Source organism: Ranitomeya variabilis, chromosome 2 (assembly GCF_051348905.1).
Source record: "Ranitomeya variabilis isolate aRanVar5 chromosome 2, aRanVar5.hap1, whole genome shotgun sequence".
In the NCBI taxonomy this organism is placed as follows: domain Eukaryota; kingdom Metazoa; phylum Chordata; class Amphibia; order Anura; family Dendrobatidae; genus Ranitomeya; species Ranitomeya variabilis.
Genome location: NC_135233.1, coordinates 89,308,586 through 89,329,395, shown reverse-complemented (window position 1 = coordinate 89,329,395; position 20,810 = coordinate 89,308,586). Strand labels below are relative to the sequence as shown.

The 20,810-nt window shown below is 44.6% G+C and overlaps 1 protein-coding gene across 2 annotated transcripts in view; it reads left to right on the top strand.

The window, feature by feature from the left end:
- Nucleotides 1-19,810, top strand: part of SHLD1 (shieldin complex subunit 1) — a 136,600-nt gene extending 116,790 nt beyond the window's left edge. Inside the window, exon 3 of one of the 2 annotated variants that reach the window (XM_077282658.1) lies at nucleotides 19,116-19,810. In XM_077282658.1, coding sequence (XP_077138773.1) covers nucleotides 19,116-19,561 — 446 coding nt within the window. In that variant the 3' untranslated portion in view covers nucleotides 19,562-19,810. The remainder of the gene's footprint in view (nucleotides 1-19,115) is intronic. The other variant, XM_077282659.1, reaches the window with a different exon arrangement.
- The last annotated feature ends 1,000 nt before the right edge of the window (nucleotides 19,811-20,810 follow it).

Below are 20,810 nucleotides of genomic sequence, written 5' to 3'. Positions count from 1 at the left end.
CAAGATGGATGATGCAAAATATGGGGATATTCCTGAACAAAACCTTTCAGTCTGTCAGTGATTTGAGATTGGGACAGAGGTTCACCTTTCAAGAAGACAATGACCCAAAGTGTACTACTAAAGCAACACTCTTGTGGTTTACGGGTCAGATAGTAAAAAATGCCAAGTGAGGGTTAGGGAATGACATACTTTCGCAAGCCACTGTATATAGCTATTCTTAGAATCCTGCTCAAAGGCATTTCCCTATAAGTGTATTTAGAGAGATAACTATAACTAATACAGTAGAATAGTGAAATAATGTGCACAGTAGCACATTGCCTAGGAGTGTAAAATCTACTGTTTTGCTCAGACAACATCCAGTCATCAGAGCTTGTTGCTGACCACCTGTAACAACTCTGCTGGCATCACGGCATGGCCTCGCACCTCCCACACTATTTTACCCACTGCTCCAGGTCATGATGTGGTTTCTGTTTCTTGCCAGCTCCGTGTTCTGTGTCTCTGCTCTCTGCATGCTTCATAGTTCTGTGTATAGAGGGGCAGCGCCTGAACTCTCTGGTTCTTATAGGAATCAGGTGCATCTGTCCAATCTGTTCCTGACCAATTGCCAGGAGACCTCCAGTATTTAGTTCAGCTCCACCCAGTGGTCTGGGCCTGTGCAATGTGTTAGCTCAGTTAGTGTCTTGCTTCTGAGTTTGCCTGGCCTTTCTCTGAGTTACTCCCTCTCTGGAGGATTCTCTGTGTTATTTCCTTGGTCTTGTTGTCCGCCCACCAGGAGGCAGTATATCCTGGTCCCAGTGTCTTTGTCCTTGTGTCTTGTTCCATTGCCTTGTCTGTACTTAGTCTTATCTCTGTCTCCTAGTCTTTGGCTTCCTTCCCTGTTGTCTTTCCTTGTATTCTCAGTCTGCTTTCACTCCGCACTCTTGCAGCTCTGCCTGCTCTGAACCTTTGTTACTTTACCTCGGCTCCTCTCTTCTGCGTTTCTGCTCCTTTCTACTCAGCTTATCTTCTGCTGTTGCAGTTATCCCTTGCTGCAGCTTCTCTCCACATTCTTTGTGGCTCTGCTCAGCTTTGCTGCAGTGCCCCCCCTCCCGCAGCTCCTCTCCGCTCCTTGCGGTTCTACCTGGCTCCGCTCCTTGCGGTTCTACCTGGCTCCGCTCCTTGCGGTTCTACCTGGCTCCGCTCTTTGCGGTTCTACTTCTCCTGCACTTGGCTCCGCCGCCAGCTCTTGGCTCCGCCTCCTGCCTGTCTGCACTTGGCTCCGCCTCCAGCTCTTGGCTCCGCCTCCTGTGGTTTTGCACTTGGCTCCGCCTCCTGCGGTTTTGCACTTGGCTCCGCCTCCTGCTCTTGGCTCCGCCTCCCGCATTTCTGTTCTTGGCTCTAGCTCCTGTGCTTTCGCTCTGCATCCGCTCTTGCGGTCTTTATCTACTTATTCCTAGGTCCTCGTGTCTGAACAGGTTCTTACCCGTTCTACATACCTGCCTGCAGACCGGTCCCTACCGGTTCTTCCAGTGTACCAGTCTTGTCCACCAGTCCTGCCAGAGAGCCAGCCGTGCCCGCCTGCCTACCAGAGAGCCAGCCGTGCCCGCCTGCCTGACAGTGTTCCTGTTGTACCCGTCTGCCTGCCTATGTGCCAGCTGTGCCCGCTTGCTTGTCTATGTTCCGTTCCCCGGTGGGATCAGCAGCCACAACCAGACTCCACCCTGGAGTGGTACCTGGTAGCTTCCTATTGCACAAGTCTGACCTCACCATCAGAGGCTCCAGCGAACACCTAGGAAGCTACTTAGTTACGCCCCTTCCAGGGAGGTTTGGTCTGTGGTCCAGTGGGGCCACTCCCCCGCACGCCCGCGCCAACCAGTCTGGGCGCGAGCATGACAGTTTGCGTACCCCCCCCCTTTACGGCCCCTCTTCTTCAAGCCAGCCAGAATAACTTGTAGAAGAAGGATGGGAGCACACATAGTCCAGGCCAACATGACATCTTCAGGGTAGAAGGCGGCAGGAGGGTCACCAGGTATCTCAGAAAACAAAGTCTTTTGGTACTCAACAGGGTTAGCTTCCACAATGAGCAGGACCACCTCCTCCAGGTACATAGGTAACAGGGACTTGAATGCTGCCGTCTTAATATCTTCACCAGCCAGACACTTGGAAACTGGAAACCGTCTCATAGGATTCAAATTTTGCCCAACAGGTAGTAGAGAAGCTCCCGGATACTGAACACAGGAAAAGTCACTAGAGATGAGTGTGGAGAGCATCAGCTTCACCAGGCCAGAGAAAAATTGAGGTGAACAAACTTCTGTCTTGAAATCTTCACCAGCCGGCCACAAGGACGCAGAAGGTACAAACATAGGAACCATCTTCTGCCCGTTATCCAGAAGAAATCGTCCAAGCGGCGGGGATGTTCCTAGGAACGGAACACAGGCAAAGTCGCTGGAGACGTGTGGAGAGATAGTCACCGCTTCCCCATCTTCGGTGACATTAGCACATCTTGACTCAACGACTAAGTGTTTACTGGTATAGTCGCTGGAGATGTGTGGAGACATAGTCACCGTTTCCCCATCTTCGGTGACGTCAGCACAGCTTGACTCGACGACTAGCAGACCAGCAGAAGAAGATGTCACTGCTGAGTGTCTTTGACGCATGGGAACCAGACACTTCTCAAGACTGGGTAAGTTCAAACGAAGCACCTTACTGCAACTCTTGACCAAAGCGGGTGGTAGAGTCTTTGGCTTAGAATGACCCATGGGCATAACAGACAGCATACGGAAAACAAACTTCTTCGTGTATAAGGCTCCAACTTGGAGCTGTAGTTGTCCTTGCAGGACTAGACTGCTCTTTAGCAGGGTTCGGCCATTATCAGGCAACGCCCACACTGGGTTCTGGAGCTGAAGAACGGAGACCATACACCGACTCCGTATGACAGGCGGCTTAGACACACCAAAGCTCCCAGAAGGCAGAGAAACAGTCATTAACTTAGATGGAGAGGAAGTACTCTCGCCAGGGGCAGCCTCTCCAACTGGCCCGAGGTTTTGGAGCTTAAGATCCCCTGGACAGAGGCCATCCAGGTGTTCCTCACAACAGCAGCGACATTGTATGCCCTTCTTATGGCTGATTTCAGGCTGCTGCTTTGCCAGCCCACTCTCATCAAGCTTCTTAGGCTTCACACAGGTTGCTGCTTTAACGGGTAGAGGAACAGGAGGGTCACAGACGGTCATGGCTTGACGTGGGGGTTTCTTCACGGGTTTCGCCCGTCTGGAGCGCCTCTCGGATCTAGATGGGGAAGACTTAACAGGAGCAGCAGGACAAGGCTTGTCAAAGACTTTACGGAAGGCCACCAGGAAGGCCCCTAGGTTCATGACGATAGGATCCCCTGCTTCCCAGAGGGGAGTTATCCATATTAGAGCATCTTCGACCAGGTAGGACATGATGTAACCCACCTTGACCCAGTCAGAGGGGAAACAAGCTGCATTCTGCAGGATGTAGCGTAAGCACTGCTTCAGGAACCCCTGACATTCTTCAGGATTCCCATAGAACCTAGGTGGGTCAGCTGGGTAGTGCTCCTCCTCATAGGCCTGAAGTTGCTTGAAGAGAGCATTAGAGACTATAATTGGGTCAGAGGTCTCTTCAATCTGAACCACCCTTGGTGGAACAAATTTATCAGGTTGCTCATAAGGGCAGGAAAAAAGTTCATCATGCTCTGCGAGCGGTAGGACATGGGATACAGCGGAGGCCATGGCCTGTGCAAACTGTCATGCTCGCGCCCAGACTGGTTGGCGCGGGCGTGCGGGGGAGTGGCCCCACTGGACCACAGACCAAACCTCCCTGGAAGGGGCGTAACTAAGTAGCTTCCTAGGTGTTCGCTGGAGCCTCTGATGGTGAGGTCAGACTTGTGCAATAGGAAGCTACCAGGTACCACTCCAGGGTGGAGTCTGGTTGTGGCTGCTGATCCCACCGGGGAACGGAACATAGACAAGCAAGCGGGCACAGCTGGCACATAGGCAGGCAGACGGGTACTACAGGAACACTGTCAGGCAGGCGGGCACGGCTGGCTCTCTGGTAGGCAGGCGGGCACAGCTGGCTCTCTGGCAGGACTGGTGGACAAGACTGGTACACTGGAAGAACCGGTAGGGACCGGTCTGCAGGCAGGTATGTAGAACGGGTAAGAACCTGTTCAGACACGAGGACCTAGGAATAAGTAGATAAAAACCGCAAGAGCGGATGCAGAGCGAAAGCACAGGAGCTAGAGCCAAGAACAGAAATGCGGGAGGCGGAGCCAAGTGCAAAACCGCAGGAGGCGGAGCCAAGTGCAAAACCGCAGGAGGCGGAGCCAAGAGCTGGAGGCGGAGCCAAGTGCAGACAGGCAGGAGGCGGAGCCAAGAGCTGGCGGCGGAGCCAAGTGCAGGAGAAGTAGAACCGCAAAGAGCGGAGCCAGGTAGAACCGCAAGGAGCGGAGCCAGGTAGAACCGCAAGGAGCGGAGCCAGGTAGAACCGCAAGGAGCGGAGCCAGGTAGAACCGCAAGGAGTGGAGCCAGGTAGAACCGCAAGGAGCGGAGCCAGGTAGAACCGCAAGGAGCGGAGCCAGGTAGAACCGCAAGGAGCGGAGCCAGGTAGAACCGCAAGGAGCGGAGAGGAGCTGCGGGAGGGGGGGCACTGCAGCAAAGCTGAGCAGAGCCACAAAGAATGTGGAGAGAAGCTGCAGCAAGGGATAACTGCAACAGCAGAAGATAAGCTGAGTAGAAAGGAGCAGAAACGCAGAAGAGAGGAGCCGAGGTAAAGTAACAAAGGTTCAGAGCAGGCAGAGCTGCAAGAGTGCGGAGTGAAAGCAGACTGAGAATACAAGGAAAGACAACAGGGAAGGAAGCCAAAGACTAGGAGACAGAGATAAGACTAAGTACAGACAAGGCAATGGAACAAGACACAAGGACAAAGACACTGGGACCAGGATATACTGCCTCCTGGTGGGCGGACAACAAGACCAAGGAAATAACACAGAGAATCCTCCAGAGAGGGAGTAACTCAGAGAAAGGCCAGGCAAACTCAGAAGCAAGACACTAACTGAGCTAACACATTGCACAGGCCCAGACCACTGGGTGGAGCTGAACTAAATACTGGAGGTCTCCTGGCAATTGGTCAGGAACAGATTGGACAGATGCACCTGATTCCTATAAGAACCAGAGAGTTCAGGCGCCGCCCCTCTATACACAGAACTATGAAGCATGCAGAGAGCAGAGACACAGAACACGGAGCTGGCAAGAAACAGAAACCACATCATGACCTGGAGCAGTGGGTAAAATAGTGTGGGAGGTGCGAGGCCATGCCGTGATGCCAGCAGAGTTGTTACACCACCACTGGCATGATTTCCATTTGTCTCAATGATTTGTTTTTCCACCATCTCTTGGGATATTGAAGGCTAGAACATTTACATGGATGATGACGAAAGTCAGTGTTGTGCCTACTATTAATAGCATTTCTGACACTTTTTCACATCATTTAGAAACCTGTATAAACCAAACCTGGAACTGGATGTGACAAGTATAATTTATAATGTTTAATAACAAATTAGCCAATAATCTAAACAATATTGGACAGGTTATTCAACCATTAATATTCAATGTGCCCTATAGTAACTGTTTAGATCTCCTAATACATGCAAACAGGCTCTGACTGGCCTAGCGGGGAATCGGTGGATCCCCCAGTGGGTGCCGCCTTCAACTTGTACACGAGCTACACACATTAGTTTTAGCACTGAACAGGGATGAGGATTGCTGTTTACCAGGTAGTTGAGGGACCTCCATAGAGTGGGTGGGAAGGGGTCCACCCTATATCCACAGAGTCCTGAGAGGACCTGTGTGATGTCAAGATCATGTGATCAGTCAGATGATGGAGGAGTCACAAGATCTGGGCTTAAATGGCGGAAGGCCAGAGCTTTCAGTGTTCAGTGTGTGTCTGCAGAGGGAGCACTCCAGGAATGTGTGGCTGGGACTTGTAAACCTGAAGAGTGTGTTCTGCCAGCCGTGAGCGGGAGGAACCTCGCTCACAGAAGGACTGTTTGTTCTGCCACCATTTTGTTTTGTTTTCCTGTTTTGCCCAGAGGGCTGTATTTTCTTTACTACACCTTGGTTTATGCTGCCTACAATAAACCTAAGGAAGTTCTTAAAGCCACAGTGTACCCGTGACTACCACCAGTGTGCAGCCGGGTGAGCTGATTTACCACAGGTGGTGATAGAAGTGTGGGCAGCGTTTCCAGTGAACACGGACTGCCACAAGCCAGCGTACCACATCGGGCAAGATGGAGGACCTGCTGAAACCTCTGCTACAAGCACAGCAACTACAGCACCAGCAGCAACAGATGGCGCAACAAAAGAAAAGCTGCTTATGCAGCAGCAGCACCTGCAACACCAGAAGCTGATTGACTAGCTTAGAGAGGCGGTTCGTGGAAGGCCTATTACGACTTGGCATTACAGGATGCGCAAGAGTATGCCCAGAAAAAGACAAATTATGGCACTCGCGGGGGTGACTATGTCAGTGACCGCACAAAGGGTTTACCACTGGGCATATTATGGGGATAAACTGCCTCGGTCCCAAATGTTTCACCTACTACATCTGGTGCAAAAATGGCTGCAGCCAGAATCCTCCACTCCAGCCCAGTTGGTCGAGGATTGTCATGGACAGATTCATGCACTCCCTTACTAGGCTGGTGTAGACCTTTGTTGCCCAGGGAGATCTCCGAAATGCGGACTATCTGGTGGGCGTAGTGGAACGGTTCTCGGTAGACAAGAGGTCCCTAAGGAAACCAGGGGGTGGTGCATCCCCATACTGGGGTACCCGGCGTCAACCTGAGCCCCAAAAGAGGGGTAGTAGAGCCACCACTGAGTGGAGTCCCTGGATCCCAAGCAGTTGCTGAGGGGTTGTCAAAGGCCACGGGGAGAGACTTGCTTTGCTTAAGATGTCACGGTCCAGGTTATATAGCTGTCCGTTGTCCCTTGTCCCCTGAAGAGATGGACTGTAGCCTAGGGAGGCATTGCTCCTACTATGCATATCCTGCCTGCAGAGTGGACTATCAGCCCAGAGAGGGGCCGCAGTCATGTCCTGTTGCCATAAACGGCGTGCTGGTGTCAGGACTGTTAGATGATGAAATGAGTTATGTTATGGGCTGGTTTTAGTGGACCTCCATAGAGCAGTTGGGAGGGGGTCCACCATATCTCCACATGCAGAGTCCTGAAAGGACCTGTGTGATGTCAAGATCATGTGATCAGTCAAATGATGGAGGAGTCACAAGGCCTGAACTTAAATGGCTGTAGGCCAGAGTTTTCAGTGTTCAGTGTGTGCCTGGAGAGGGAGCACTCCAGGAAAGTGTGGCTGGGACTTGTAAACCTGAAAAGTGTGTGTTCTGCCAGCCGTGAGCGGGAGGAACCCTGCTCACAGAAGGACAGTTTGTTCTGCCACCATTTTGTTTTGTTTTCATGTTTTGCCCAGAGGGCTGTATTTTCTTTACTACACCTTGGTTTATGCTGCTTACAATAAACCAAATTAAATTCTTGAACCCGTGAGTACATCCGTGTGCAGCCGATCTACCACACCCTGTACTGTGACATCACTTTGTATTGTACTTCTGTATTGTGACATCACTGTGTATAGTACACCTGTACTGTGACATTTGGGCCTTACTGTAAACTACATTGAAGTAGCTGTCTAGTCACAACATTTTGAAGACCTATCCACAGGAATAAATCATCAGCATCAGATCAATGGGTGTCTGACAACCTGCTTGCACGTAGATCAGGTGTTTGCTTCAGCGCCAGTCGGATGTGAACACTGAGTAGAGCTGCAATGGGCAGCACCTTTGAAATAGTGGCTGCTGTCGGGTAATGCAGAACAGCTCCTGTGCTTTTGAATAGGAGCTGATCTGCAGGACCCGGCAGTCTGCTAAACATCGAATGGAGCTGTGCTTTGGTTCTCTGTTCCAAATGTTTACATCGCTTTTAAAGAGTGGCCTGTGGTCTGAAATAAAAAAAAAAATAAAAAAAATTATAATCTTACCTACTGGACTCCTGCTGTGTACTGGGATCATGCCTCATGTTCCCCACTGGTGGTCTCATCTCTTCTTCTGGATTGAATTTCATATGATCAGGATTGTAAAGAGCCTAATTTGAATAGTGCGGAAGTTGGGCAAGCACATCTCAAGGGATTGCACTTTAAGGGATTGGGGAGTTAGTGCCTATCCAGGAGATAAGGGATAACCTCCAAACCTTGCACAACTCGTTTAAGGTAAAATGCACTTTGCTGTAGTGCATTTTATGGCTGGTTCACTTTCGCCTCCTTATTGACAAATCAGACATCCGGAGGAAGAGAGAGCTGCGGCTGCTTTCTCACTTCTCCAAGTCTGGGAGAGGAAGTGCCGATATTTCTGGCATGGCGCACACACCGGAGGTGAGTATAGCTACTATTATTTAATAAGCGGGAATATAGTGATTGAGAAGAGGTTGTCTGAGCAGTGGACGACCCCTTTTAAGGTTCTAGGTTCAGAAAGTAAGGTTTGGAATGGATCGAAAACTGTCTCAAAAGACCGCACTCAGAAAGTTGCAGTAAATATATGATTAAAAATAAAGACTATTGTCCCAGTGTTGCCTCGTTTATAACAAACCTTATGGTGCACAGGCCGATATTATTTTGCTTTTAGTTTTTATGCTCTCACAATTCCCCAAGTGCTCATCAAATCCTCTACACTGTACCACTCTGTATCTGAATGGCTGAACTGGTCCTTTTTCTCTGGAATAATTAACGTCTTCCATTTCTTAAAGAATTTGCCTGTAGCGCTTTCTTTCCAGGCTGTCTATACCAAATAACAGTTGGAGCTGAACAATGATGGCTGCTATTCCAGGAGTCTCTTGTTCGGGCCACTAATGAAATAAACATCTTAGAGCCACCACTAATATTATGTGACTCATCTGAAGAAATGACTTATTGCCTTCCGCATCATCTGCAGGTTGTCTGAGCTGGTGGAACAGACTTGCCTGTAAAGTCAGAGGGACAGTAGAGAGAATCCGCTGCACGCTCAATCCATGCATCTTATATGGCCCTACTCAGTGTATCGTGTGGATGTGGTCTCCGTATGATTAATGCAGGACCGCAGTGCCCTCCACCAAGTAACAGTTGAGAAAGATTTAATTTAAATCCAAATGTCACGATGGTTGCAACCATGGAGCACTGTTAAATTATTTTTTTTGTGTGCACAACCCTGAATAAACTTTTTCTTGCATGAATTGAGTGCAGTGTATTCTCTCGATTATATCTTGGGATCCCACTCCTGTTCCACCCGCTCCTTGATCTCATCAGTTGTGTGCAGTCCGAAGTGTATTAAAAGAAGAGTCAGAGGGACAAGCGGCCTCCAGTAGCTGGATATATCCCTGGATTCTCTGCCAACAGCTTCGAGAGAATGGACTCTCCCAAACACCAAGCTATAAATTAGTATGAGGGCTCTTACATTTTGAACACTATGATCCTGTCATTCAAATTAGGGTATGATAGTATGATAAAGCCATAGAGGGTTATTTGCATTAATTCAAAATAAGCCCCCCCCCCCCCAACTTTCAATTATTTTGCATTTCCTGACCTTGTTCTCCTTCTAATATATGTTCTGGAAAATCCTGCTCTCCAGTTCAACTCGCAAAGGATTTGCACAGTAGCTTTGGATTCACTTTGAGAAGGTAATTATTCAGGCCATTTTATACTGTAGAAATGAAACTATAGGTTTCAGCCAACATCATCTCTAGTGTCTGTGCCTCCAGGCTTGTGCCCTGAAATTAGAAAAGGAGTGTACTCAAAAGTTATAGAAGAAATTACTGTTCGGGAGCAAGAATTTATATTTTATCTCTGTAGGAGAAGGGGATATATTCTCACTAGCTTTCATCAGAGCTTCTGATATCATGATGACTTTGTCTTGCCATCCAGCATCTTTGCTCCATAGGAGCTCTGGTGAGACCATAGGTGCATGCATATTAAAAGGAGAAAGAAAGCTTAAAGTCTCTCCGGACTTATTCTCACCCAATTATGGCGTCTCTTAGTAGCGACCAACATCTAACTAAGCGTGGGACTTTAGCAACCTTCTTATGAAGTAGTGCCTTTAGGTCCCATAGAGCCACCAGAGCCGTCTCCCAAGTAAGTAAATGAGTGATGACACATTCTATTTAAAGAGGTTATCCAGAAATTTGTATTTTTAATTTACAATGCGAGTAAGCACTAACATGTAGGGAGTTGCTCACTACCTGCCTTTTATGTCCTGCTCCAATCTGTCAGCTCTTGCCAGCGGTTCAGCGGTTTCTGCTGATATCACTTTGACAAAGCAGCAGCTTCATGACTGCCGACATCATGCTGATTGACAGCTGGCTCCTTGCTGCCTAACCGAAGAAAACCGACTGTCAATCAGCATGACACCGGCAGTCACGCCCCGTTAACAGAGCAGCCTGGAAAAGGAAGAGCTCCATGTCATTTGGTAAGTCGAAGAAGTTTTTGTGAGCATTGTTAGCCCTACAGGATGGGGCTTATACAGTTCTCCCAAATAGTTATACATGAAATGGTAACTTCATGACCAAAATCCATAATTTTGTTACATTTGTATAAGTGCCACAATTAAAACAATTCCGTAAAGAGTAAAACAAGACCCTGGTTACAAATAAGCTTCGATGATGAATGGTGTGTTATTGGTCTCGGAATATAATTAAAAAAAAAATAAAGTTTTGTGTTAAGTCCGAGAAACAAAAACTAAAACAAAAAAAATTGACATTGGCCCAATTTATACTGACTTTCACACTATAGTTGACGTGTTATTTTTACTGTGCAGTTAAAGCTGTAACAACGAAACCCAAAAAACTATGCTAGAATCTTGTTTTTCCATCCTGCCCCACAATTATGTTTATTTTGGATTTTCTAATACTTCATGTAGTAAAGTAAATGGTACCACTTAAATCATCTTGTCTAGCCAAAAACGAACCTTTTTATATTGTTACGTTGACATAAAAAAAAATGAAGGCGATAAGATGAAAAATGGCAGCAGCACTAAGGGGTTACGCATCTATAACTCGATTTTGTTCTTAAATCTTGCAGTAGCGAGATGTGTTGACTTAGACATGCCCAACGTGTGGGATTGTGGTGGGGTTATTCATTAGTGGTGCGTCAGCCGGAGGAATATTTCCAGCAGGTTCATGCTAGGAGATGAATGATGTCTTCCCTTCACATAACATTACTTTATTCTCGAAAAATTAATCACAGGGGAGAGGTTATCAGATTTTTATAGCACCCGTCACTTGTAAGCGTTCTGTTAAAAAACGCAGCGTGAAAGTGCGGCGTGTAGAATGAATGGATTTGATCTGCTAAGTTTTTTTTTTTCCCATTGTGCTGAAATATATTTGCATAGGTCACCAGCTGCAAAACAAATACAAGCGCCTTAATTAAATGTGACATTTGCACCATTCAGGATGGTGTCTGAGACGTTAATGTTTCTAATTAAATAGCAATCATTTGTTAGAAACCTGAGCGTGCCCTTATTTATGTATGATGCTCGCATCTTCTCATTGAACAAGATGGATATGCATTCTCCCTGTAATTCAATGCATTTCCTACAGGGATCAAAGGTCTAATTAGGACTGTGTTTCCTGACCAAATAATCTGTGAACGCTGATGGCAAAAACAAAGCCAATTGTACATTATTACGTACCTATAACATACATTTAGGGATTTCACAGTAGACAGACATTAATTTAAAGGATTTTCCCATATGGTAAAAATAGTTAGATGTTACGAACTAGGGAAAATTGCTCCAACATAGTGAAGTAAGAACTTTTTTTTTCTTGTTAGAATATTGCTATGCTAGAAAAGTTTGTTTTTTGTTTTTTACTTGTTTTCATTTTCTGAGCCACCTTTTTACAATCCTACCATTTCTCTTTATATAAACTATGCTGGTCAGTGAGGACTTATTTCAGAAATTTAATAAAATGGCAGCAACCAGAAACATGTAAAACTTCACCACCATCTACTCTATTGTAATAGTACATTCCTTCTACAATTGCAATTTGGTTCTTTTTACTAGGTCGGTCTAGCAGGATATTGTGATTTAAGCTATACTAAAATATTGGCATTAAAATAGGCAATAAGGAGAAGGAAGAAGGTGTCTCATTGGGCTGGTGGGGAGTGGATCACAAAGGCTTAACTTATAGCATTGTGCTGCCGTGAACACAACCCTACTGTACCTCTTTTTAGGGGTGATCACTTCTGGACTCTAAATCGCTTTGCACTGGATGCGAAACCTCGCTGGGGAGAAGTATAATGCTACAGGGTACCTACTAGATACCTTTAACCAAAACTAGGTGAAAAATGACCACCCATTGGAACAAAGCTAGAAAACCGTCACATACAGTAAAGGTGTATTCCGATCTCCAAGATCCTATCCCAGTATGTAGTAGGTGTAATAATATTAGTAGTAAATACCTCCAATTAGAAATGCAGTACAGTTCTGATTGGCCATGTCTCTTACCCAATGTGCAGGGCATTGCAGTAGCTTAAAGGGAACCTGTCACCTGAATTTGGCGGGACCAGTTTTGGGTCATATGGGCAGGGTTTTCGGGTGTTTGATTCACCCTTTCCTTACCCGCTGGCTGCATGCTGGCCGCAATATTGGATTGAAGTTCATTCTCTGTCCTCCGGAGTACACGCCTGCGCAAGGCAATATTGTGTGGTTGTAACCATGGATACCTAAGTTACTGCAATGTGCTGCAGTTGGGGTAAGCGACATAGCAAAGCAGAAGATGGCCTTCTCATGTAAATGGAATGTTTACTTGAAAAAGAGGCGGTGAGATCCTCAAAACACATTGTATGTTGGGACCTAAAATGTGTTCCTTCTGTATCGGCTGTCAGGAAGCCCGACGGCTGATGCATGCTGCACGATCCCGGGGCAGCATGTATCAGGCACCAGCTGTATGAACTCAGACAGGTATGTTTAACTCTGAAATGCTGTGACAGTTCGTAAAAAAACATTTTAAAAGCCACCGGGGACCGAGCCGTGCTATAGAGTAGTCGGACAGACAGACCTCCAGCTGTTTCTCCCCACCCTCTGCCCTGGATTGATAGGTATCTGCTTACATGCTCGTATAGCCCAAGATCAGTCAATTCAGAGCAGCGGTCGAGGACCCACCTGTCCTACTAATCTCCCATACAAGTCGGTCCTAGGCCATTTTTAAAGTAGGTTTTCCTTTGTAACACCGCAGCGTTTGCACACATATGTCTTAGTTCCTGTGTGCATTTGCAAATATTGGCTTTTCTATGTTGTGGAGTCATGGCTTAATCCTGGCAAAGTGGCCTTTCAGCCCATGTTGATACAGTACTTGTGTCAATATCCACAGTGAAACAATCTTACCAGCTTCCATCATCATCTTCACAAGGTCTTTTGCTTTTGTCCTTGGGTTGATATGCAAATGTCGCATCAAAGCACGTTCATCTCTGGGACACAAAACTTGTCTCATTCCAGATAGCTGGACATTCCCATCTTGTTTGTACTTGCGTATAATTGTTTGTACAGATGAATGAGGCACCTTCAGGTATCTTAAAATTGTACCCAAGGATGAGCTGGCTATGTGCCAGCCTCAATCATAACATGCACCAAACTTAGAGATACATCCCTCTTAATAAATTTGGTGCAACTGTATGTAATCATCTGCTATGAGCAGCCATAGATTTAAACCATTAACAACCGGCGATTATGCTTTTATTAAGGGGCCTTATTCTTCAGCGCTGCTTTTTAACAGCATTGAGGAATAAGAGTATAGCGGTGATTCCCGCTGGTGTCAGCTGTATATGACACCTTAAAAAAATGCCTTACAACATTCTCCTATTATTCTGGCATTTGGGACATATTAATAATTATGATAATCCTAATTGACCTAAAATGGGAAAGGTTTATTCTGATTTTCATGTCGGATATTGAGAAAACAAGCAGATGTGACTTAGAGAAGCCTCTGCTCATGTCTGAAAGCTCCAGTTCTGCTCGTTTTCTGTACGTAGCTTGAGGCCAATTCTTCTTGTAATGTCCCAATGTGCTGTAAAACATAATTTCTTAGTGATTTATTTTGTTTCCATTTTTAAAAAAGCCCAGATCCCGTCTTTTTGATTTCTATTCAGAAGCCACTCGCGTTTTTTCATCACTTCAATGTTACATTTTGATCCTAATGATTCTACTTTTATTTATTTCTGTACATTTTTTTGCTTCTCTAAATAATAATATGGCAGTACCAGACTGGACAGCAAAAGAAAAAAAACAATATGTCTTGGACTGGCACGGGCTTTTGATCTTCAAAAATTCAGACATGAAGGTTTAGGGTTTTTTTTACAGTCTTCTTATTTAAAGTTTAAGAAACTGAAAGGAATATTTGTTATGGACTTAAAAGGGAACCTGTCACCCCCCCCCCCCCCCCCCAGGCGTTTGTAACTAAAAGAGCCACCTTCTGCAGCACTAATAATGCTGCATTTGGACAAGGTGGCTCTTTTAGTTATGCTCCCTGCACACGCTGAAATAAACACTTATAAAATGTGCCCCCTCATACCGTGAAATAGCCGGGGAGGCGGGACTTTCCTTCCTAATCAGACACAGTACAGCCATCATTCATACCCCCTTGGCGCCTGGCGCCGCCTCCTCAGCGTTGTTTGAATCTGTCCCGGAGCCTGCGCTATTATGTGATCCCTTGGGGATGCGCAGTTAGCGCTGCCCGTCTTCTGACATAATTTGATGTCAGGCTGACTGCGCCTGTGCGGCCGCGCTGCCCGAGATCCCGCCCCGCAGTGTCTTCTGATTTATTCACACTGCGGGGCTGGGATTCATTGGCATGCGCAGTGCATATCTTCGCCTCTCACTCATCTCCTTCCGCCTTCTTCAGACTGTGCGGCGTCACGGCCGTGGCATGCGCTCAGGGATCAGCTGATGCCGCACAGTCTGAAGAAGGCGGAGGGAGTTGAGCGAGAGGCGAAGATATGCACTGCGCATGCCCATGGATCCCAGCCCCGCAGTGTGAATAAATCAGAAGAGACTGCGAGGTGGGATCACGGGCAGCGCGGCCGCACAGGCGCAGACAGCCTGACATCAAATGATGTCAGAAGATGGGCAGCGCTAACTTTGCATGGCCAAGGGATAACATAACAGCGCTGGCTCCGGGACAGATTCAAACAACGCTGAGGAGGCGGCGCCCGGCGCCAAGGGGGTATGAATGATGGCTGTGCTCCGTCTGATTAGGAAGGAAAGTCCCACCTCCCTGGCGATTTCACGGTCTGAGGGGTCACATTATATGTGTTTATTTCAGTGTGTGCAAGGAGCCTAACTAAAAGAGCCACCTTGTCCAAATGCAGCATTATTAGTGCTGCACAAGGTGGCTCCTTTAGTTACAAACGCCTGGGGGGGTGACAGGTTCCCTTTAACCAAAACACTTTAATTGGCAGTTACACTTTGTGCTTCTGTCAGATCCTCCGTAATGTGTGTTTTATCCTTATTCTGCTTTCTGTAGTTTGGAGAAACTAAAGGCTCCATGGTTTTTCGACTGAATGCAGTGATAAACAAGCACTTTCTGGCAGTAATGAAGCAGATGATTACATGTATGTCATGATTCTGGCTGCACAAATAAATGAAAGCTTGTAGTGAAATGCGGGATCCTGTATCAATGTAATTATTATCCACTTATTATGGGATAATGTTCTATAAATAAAAGCCCCCAGTGTTGCCCTACCACATCAAAATTGCTAACCAGTTTTCCATCAACTGTAAACTGCATATCATTTTTCAGTCCCCAACCTCTATTTAATATACAAGATTATTTATTCTAATTATGTTATTTATATAGTTTATTGGTCATTAATTTTATTGCGTTACAATCTAATCCTAGAAAAAAATCTTTAAATGACTACACTAGTATTGTCAAACATGACAGGTTATGTTGGCCTCAAAATATGGATAATACGTTAACCCCTTAATGTCCAATGATTAATGTATCCAACATTGGGTGCCTCCCCTGTTTGGTGCGGGCTTTGGCAATGAACCCACACCTTTTCCGGCACATGATGGCTGATCTGATCAGGTGTCATGTGCCCCTAACAGCCACGGGTGGAATTGCAATCCACCTGCGGCTGTTAACATGGTAAATGCTGCAGCCAAACTCTGACAGCGGCATTTAATATGCATGCACAGGAAGTGTGTCATTGACCCCACCTATCGGCGCCCATGTCACATGACCGCAGGTCACTGCTGGGGTCGCACGACAACCCGGGGTCTGCAGGAGACCCCTGTGGTTGTAGCAGAAATGCTCACATAGAGCAGGGCTGCTCAGATGATTGCTGTTTATAGTCTCATGGAGGCTACTGAAGCAAGTTAAAAAATTATATAATATATATATATATATTAAAATCACCCCCATTCACCCTATTCTAAATAAAACAATAAAAAAGATCAAATGTACACATATTTGGTATCACAGAGTTCAGAACCGCCTGATCTATCAACATATAAAAAAGAATTAATCCAATCGGTAAACAGCATAGAGAGAAAAAAAAATCTAAAAAACGCCAGAATTATGTTTTTTTTCGGTCGCTGCAACATTGCATTAAAATGCAATAACAGGTGATCCACACCAAAATGGTATAAATAAAAATGTCAGCTCGGTGCACAAAGAATAAGCCCTCACCCAACCCACGAAAAATGTAGACTGATATGGGTCTCGGAAAATGGCGACTTTTTTATTTTTTAACAAACTTTGGAGGTTTTTTTTCACCACTTAAAAAAAAAACACCTAGACATATTTGGTGTCTGTGAACTCGTAATGACCTGGAGAATCATAAGGGCAGGTCAGTTTTAGCATTTAGTGAATATGGTAAAAAAAAATCCAAAAAACAATTGTGGAATTGCACTTTTTTTCAATTTCACCGCACTTGGAATTTGTTTCCCATTTCCAGTACACAATATGGTAAAGCCAATGGTGCCATTCAAAAGTACAACTCATCCTGCAAAAAACAAGCCCTCCCAAGAAGAAGGGGAGCAAAAAATGGAAACTCAAAAACTGAAATACCCATGGTCTTTAACCCCTTAGTGACGGAGCCAAATTTTTGAAATCTGACTAGTGTCATTTTATGTGGTAATAACTCTGCAATGCTTCAACAAATCCCAGTGATTTTGAGATTATTTTTTTTGTGACACATTATACTTTATGATAATGGTAAATTTAGATCAATATGTTTTGTGTTTATTTATAAAAAAAATCAAACATTTGAGAAAAATGTTAAAAAATTAGCAATTTTCAAAATTTTTATGATTATCCCTTTAATCCAGATGGTCATACCACAGCAAACCATTAATAAATAACATTTCCCACATGTCGACTTTACATCAGCACCATTTGTAAAATGTTATTTTATTTTGTTAGCATTTTAGGAGGTTTAAAAATGTAGCACCAATTTTTCATTTTTTCAAGGAAATTTACAAAAAAAAAATGTTTAGGGACTTATCCATGTTTAAAGTGACTTTAGGGGTCACATATATTGGGAAACCCCCAAACATGATACAATTTTAAAAACAGCACCCCCTGACATTGAAAACTGCTGTCAGGTAGTTTTTTAACCCTTCAGGTGCTTTACAGGAATTAATGCAATGCGGTATGACAGAAATGAAAATGTGTATTTTTACCACCTAAATGTCACTAACCTCTGAACAGGTTACAACAGCTGTCAGACTCTAAGGCCGCTATTTGGTCATGAATTGCCATCGCAAACATCAGGACCACACAATCATGATCTGAGGGCACCAATTTGGATAAAGAGGAAGCCCCCACACTCTGTTAACCATTTATAATGATGTAGTCACTATTGACAGCAGCATCTAAGGGGTTAAACAGATTTGGAAGGTGCAAACACTGATAGTGGCTGATACAGTTGTCAGTTGTCAGCTATAGTGTACAGCCGACAGCTGCTGGATTGTCACCTGTATGGGGAGGCTATTCTCTTATATCTCAGGTCAGTTAAAAGACGTATTGGCTGTCATTAAGGGTTTAAACAAATCAAGGGTTTGGCTTGCAATTTTTTTTTTAAGGTGCATCATTATATTTATATATTTTATTTAGAAAAAGTTAATTTGAACTCTGCAGATTGAAAAAAAGTGTGTGTGTGTGTGTGTGTGTGTGTGGGGGGGGGGGGGTTACATCCGTTTCCTTTTTGTAATTCTTAAAATGTAAACAATGACAATTCTTTTTGCCTAAAGTACAAAGTAATTGTGTGATCTTTAATTTTAGGCCTTTTGGAGATTAATTTATTTTCAGCTTGCTTAACTGTTCACAATAACATTAATTTAGACCAGAAGTGCCCAAACTTTTACATGCCTCTATATCTGTGTTCACCCAGTGGTTGTGATGGGAGTTGCAGCTAGTAAAGTGTTTTACTACCATGCCATGATGTGGTTATATTGGTTTATATTTGTATTGTGAGAACTTGGCAGTCATTTACCAAATTCAAGAAAAGAGGAGTTGACTGTGTGCTGTACTGTACTGTGATTCATTGTAAGTTTATGCTTCCTGCATTCACCAGAGGAAATGGTTAAGGGCTAGATTTTGTCCCACCCATGCAGAACATGTGCTGGGCCATTTTTTATAGAATTATAATTGTTATTGTTGACACGATGCAGGAATCCATTTCAGTAAAGTACAATATGCTTTTTGCAAATTTTGAAATGTTTGGCTTAAAAGTAATTTCCAAGTGTAGTAGTCTACTACAGGGTCTTTTGGGATTCCTTTGCCAAAACTTGTGTTGTCTGGACAATCATCTGATAATCTGGTGGACCACCCCAACCTTGTGAGAAACATTGCATGTTTCCAATCCTACTGTTGACATCTTGCAAGCTGTACTGTAAGATTTTGTCTGAAGATCATTGTTTAGGAGTGCACCGCTCCTCTGCCTCAGTTTCCTACTTGCCGGAGGGGCGGTGCACTCCCAATTAATTCACAGTTTAGACCAGCATCTGAGACAAAACATCTAATAGCATAAATACATAATAAATGTCTGAGTATTTATGCCAGTCTCTGTAATAAGTCTTTTTTTCCTTACTGCAGGTTCCAGAAACCATTCTTGTGACGGTAATGAAGAACTGCAGTTGGAAAATGAAAAATCTCAATTAATGCTGCAAAGTAGTGACTCATTCATAGGTACACAGCAAAGTTCTGCTACCTTGAACTCCTTGCGCCATCTGGAGAGAAAACAAGGCCTCGATGATGTACAGATCCGATCGAGCTTGGATGCATTTTATGAACAAAGCTCTTGGAGAGTGAAAAATGATTCTTTGACTCATCGGTTTTCAGAGAAAATATCACACTTGAGCAAGAAGCAGCATTTATATGCTTTACGGAGCTTTCAGTTGGGCAAGATTGTGTTAAATCAAGAGGGGGAGAAAGTAGTACAGAACTATTCTCGAGAAGAGGGAAAGAATGTAGACCGTGTCCCCGGACTATCTAAGGAAGTAGCCAGGTTCATTATGGACGAAAAGCCCCCACATGACTGACCTTTATGTTGTATAATAAATGTCACAACTATACGAATAAACCCATGTTTAAGCTTTGAGGGCACAAAGACCAAATCAAATATATAAAACACAAAAGAACTGCAGTATACAGTGCCAATTAAAAAAGATATATATATATATATATATATATATATACACACACACACACACACACACACACACACACACACACACACACACACACACACACACACACACACATACACACACACAGTTAATGTATCCAAGGTAACTGCATTCCACGCAGGGAGAGCCACAGCATGTACTGTAATCCAGTGATTAAAAAGTGCTTACACAGTACAATATGCTTAGATTCACTTGCATATATAGTGTTAGCTGTGGGGATATAACATTCCCTACGACATCAAGCTGTAATGAAACAATGATAGGCAACACTTACATGAGAGAAGAGTCAGTGTGTAGCGTCCCTGCCGCCCCAACGCACGTTTCGCTTTTTCATCAGGAGACGCCTCTCTGGATGTATCTAAGGGTATTGCTTGTGTTTTATTAGAGTCTGTTTTGGGTTTCTTTATCTTGGAGGTCTGGTGTGTGTATTTGTTTAACCACTTCCGGACCGCCTATAGACTTCAAACGCTGCTACTCTGCAGGATCATACTAAAATGTCACTACATAGGAGTGCAGCTACATGTTATGGTCGGAGACAGCTCGATATCCTATAGAGAAGGCATAAACTGTTTGTTACTGCCTGTGCCTTCTCCTTTGCTGTATACACAGCGCTAAAGAAGCTCTGAGTATTCTGTATTAGACAGCGCTGACGGCAATTCCTCCTCTATACTGTGATCATGTGATCGCTGTGCATAGGGGAGATGCTGGTTAATAGGAGAAAGAGACAGCTATGCAAACAGCAGACGGCATTTCCCTTGTAACTGGGGCTAATATATTGGAAGGGAAATAAAATGAAAATACAATTATTTCAATTTTTTTTTATTCTTATGACCTTGTAGGGGTACAATGTGTAAAATAAATTTAAGACTAATTTTTAAAATAACAGGTAAAAAAAATGAAAAAAAAGTAATGAAGCCATTGTCGATCTAAATCCCTGTTACAAGACTCGCCCCCATAAAATAAGTAAATGTGTTCCATATATGAAAGCATTTCTTACGGAATAGGGAATCAATTTATTAATGTATTTTGTTGGTAGTCATGCGTGGTATATAAAAAAACAAAAAAAGTTAAACAAAAAAAAACACTGCAGTGGTACTACTAG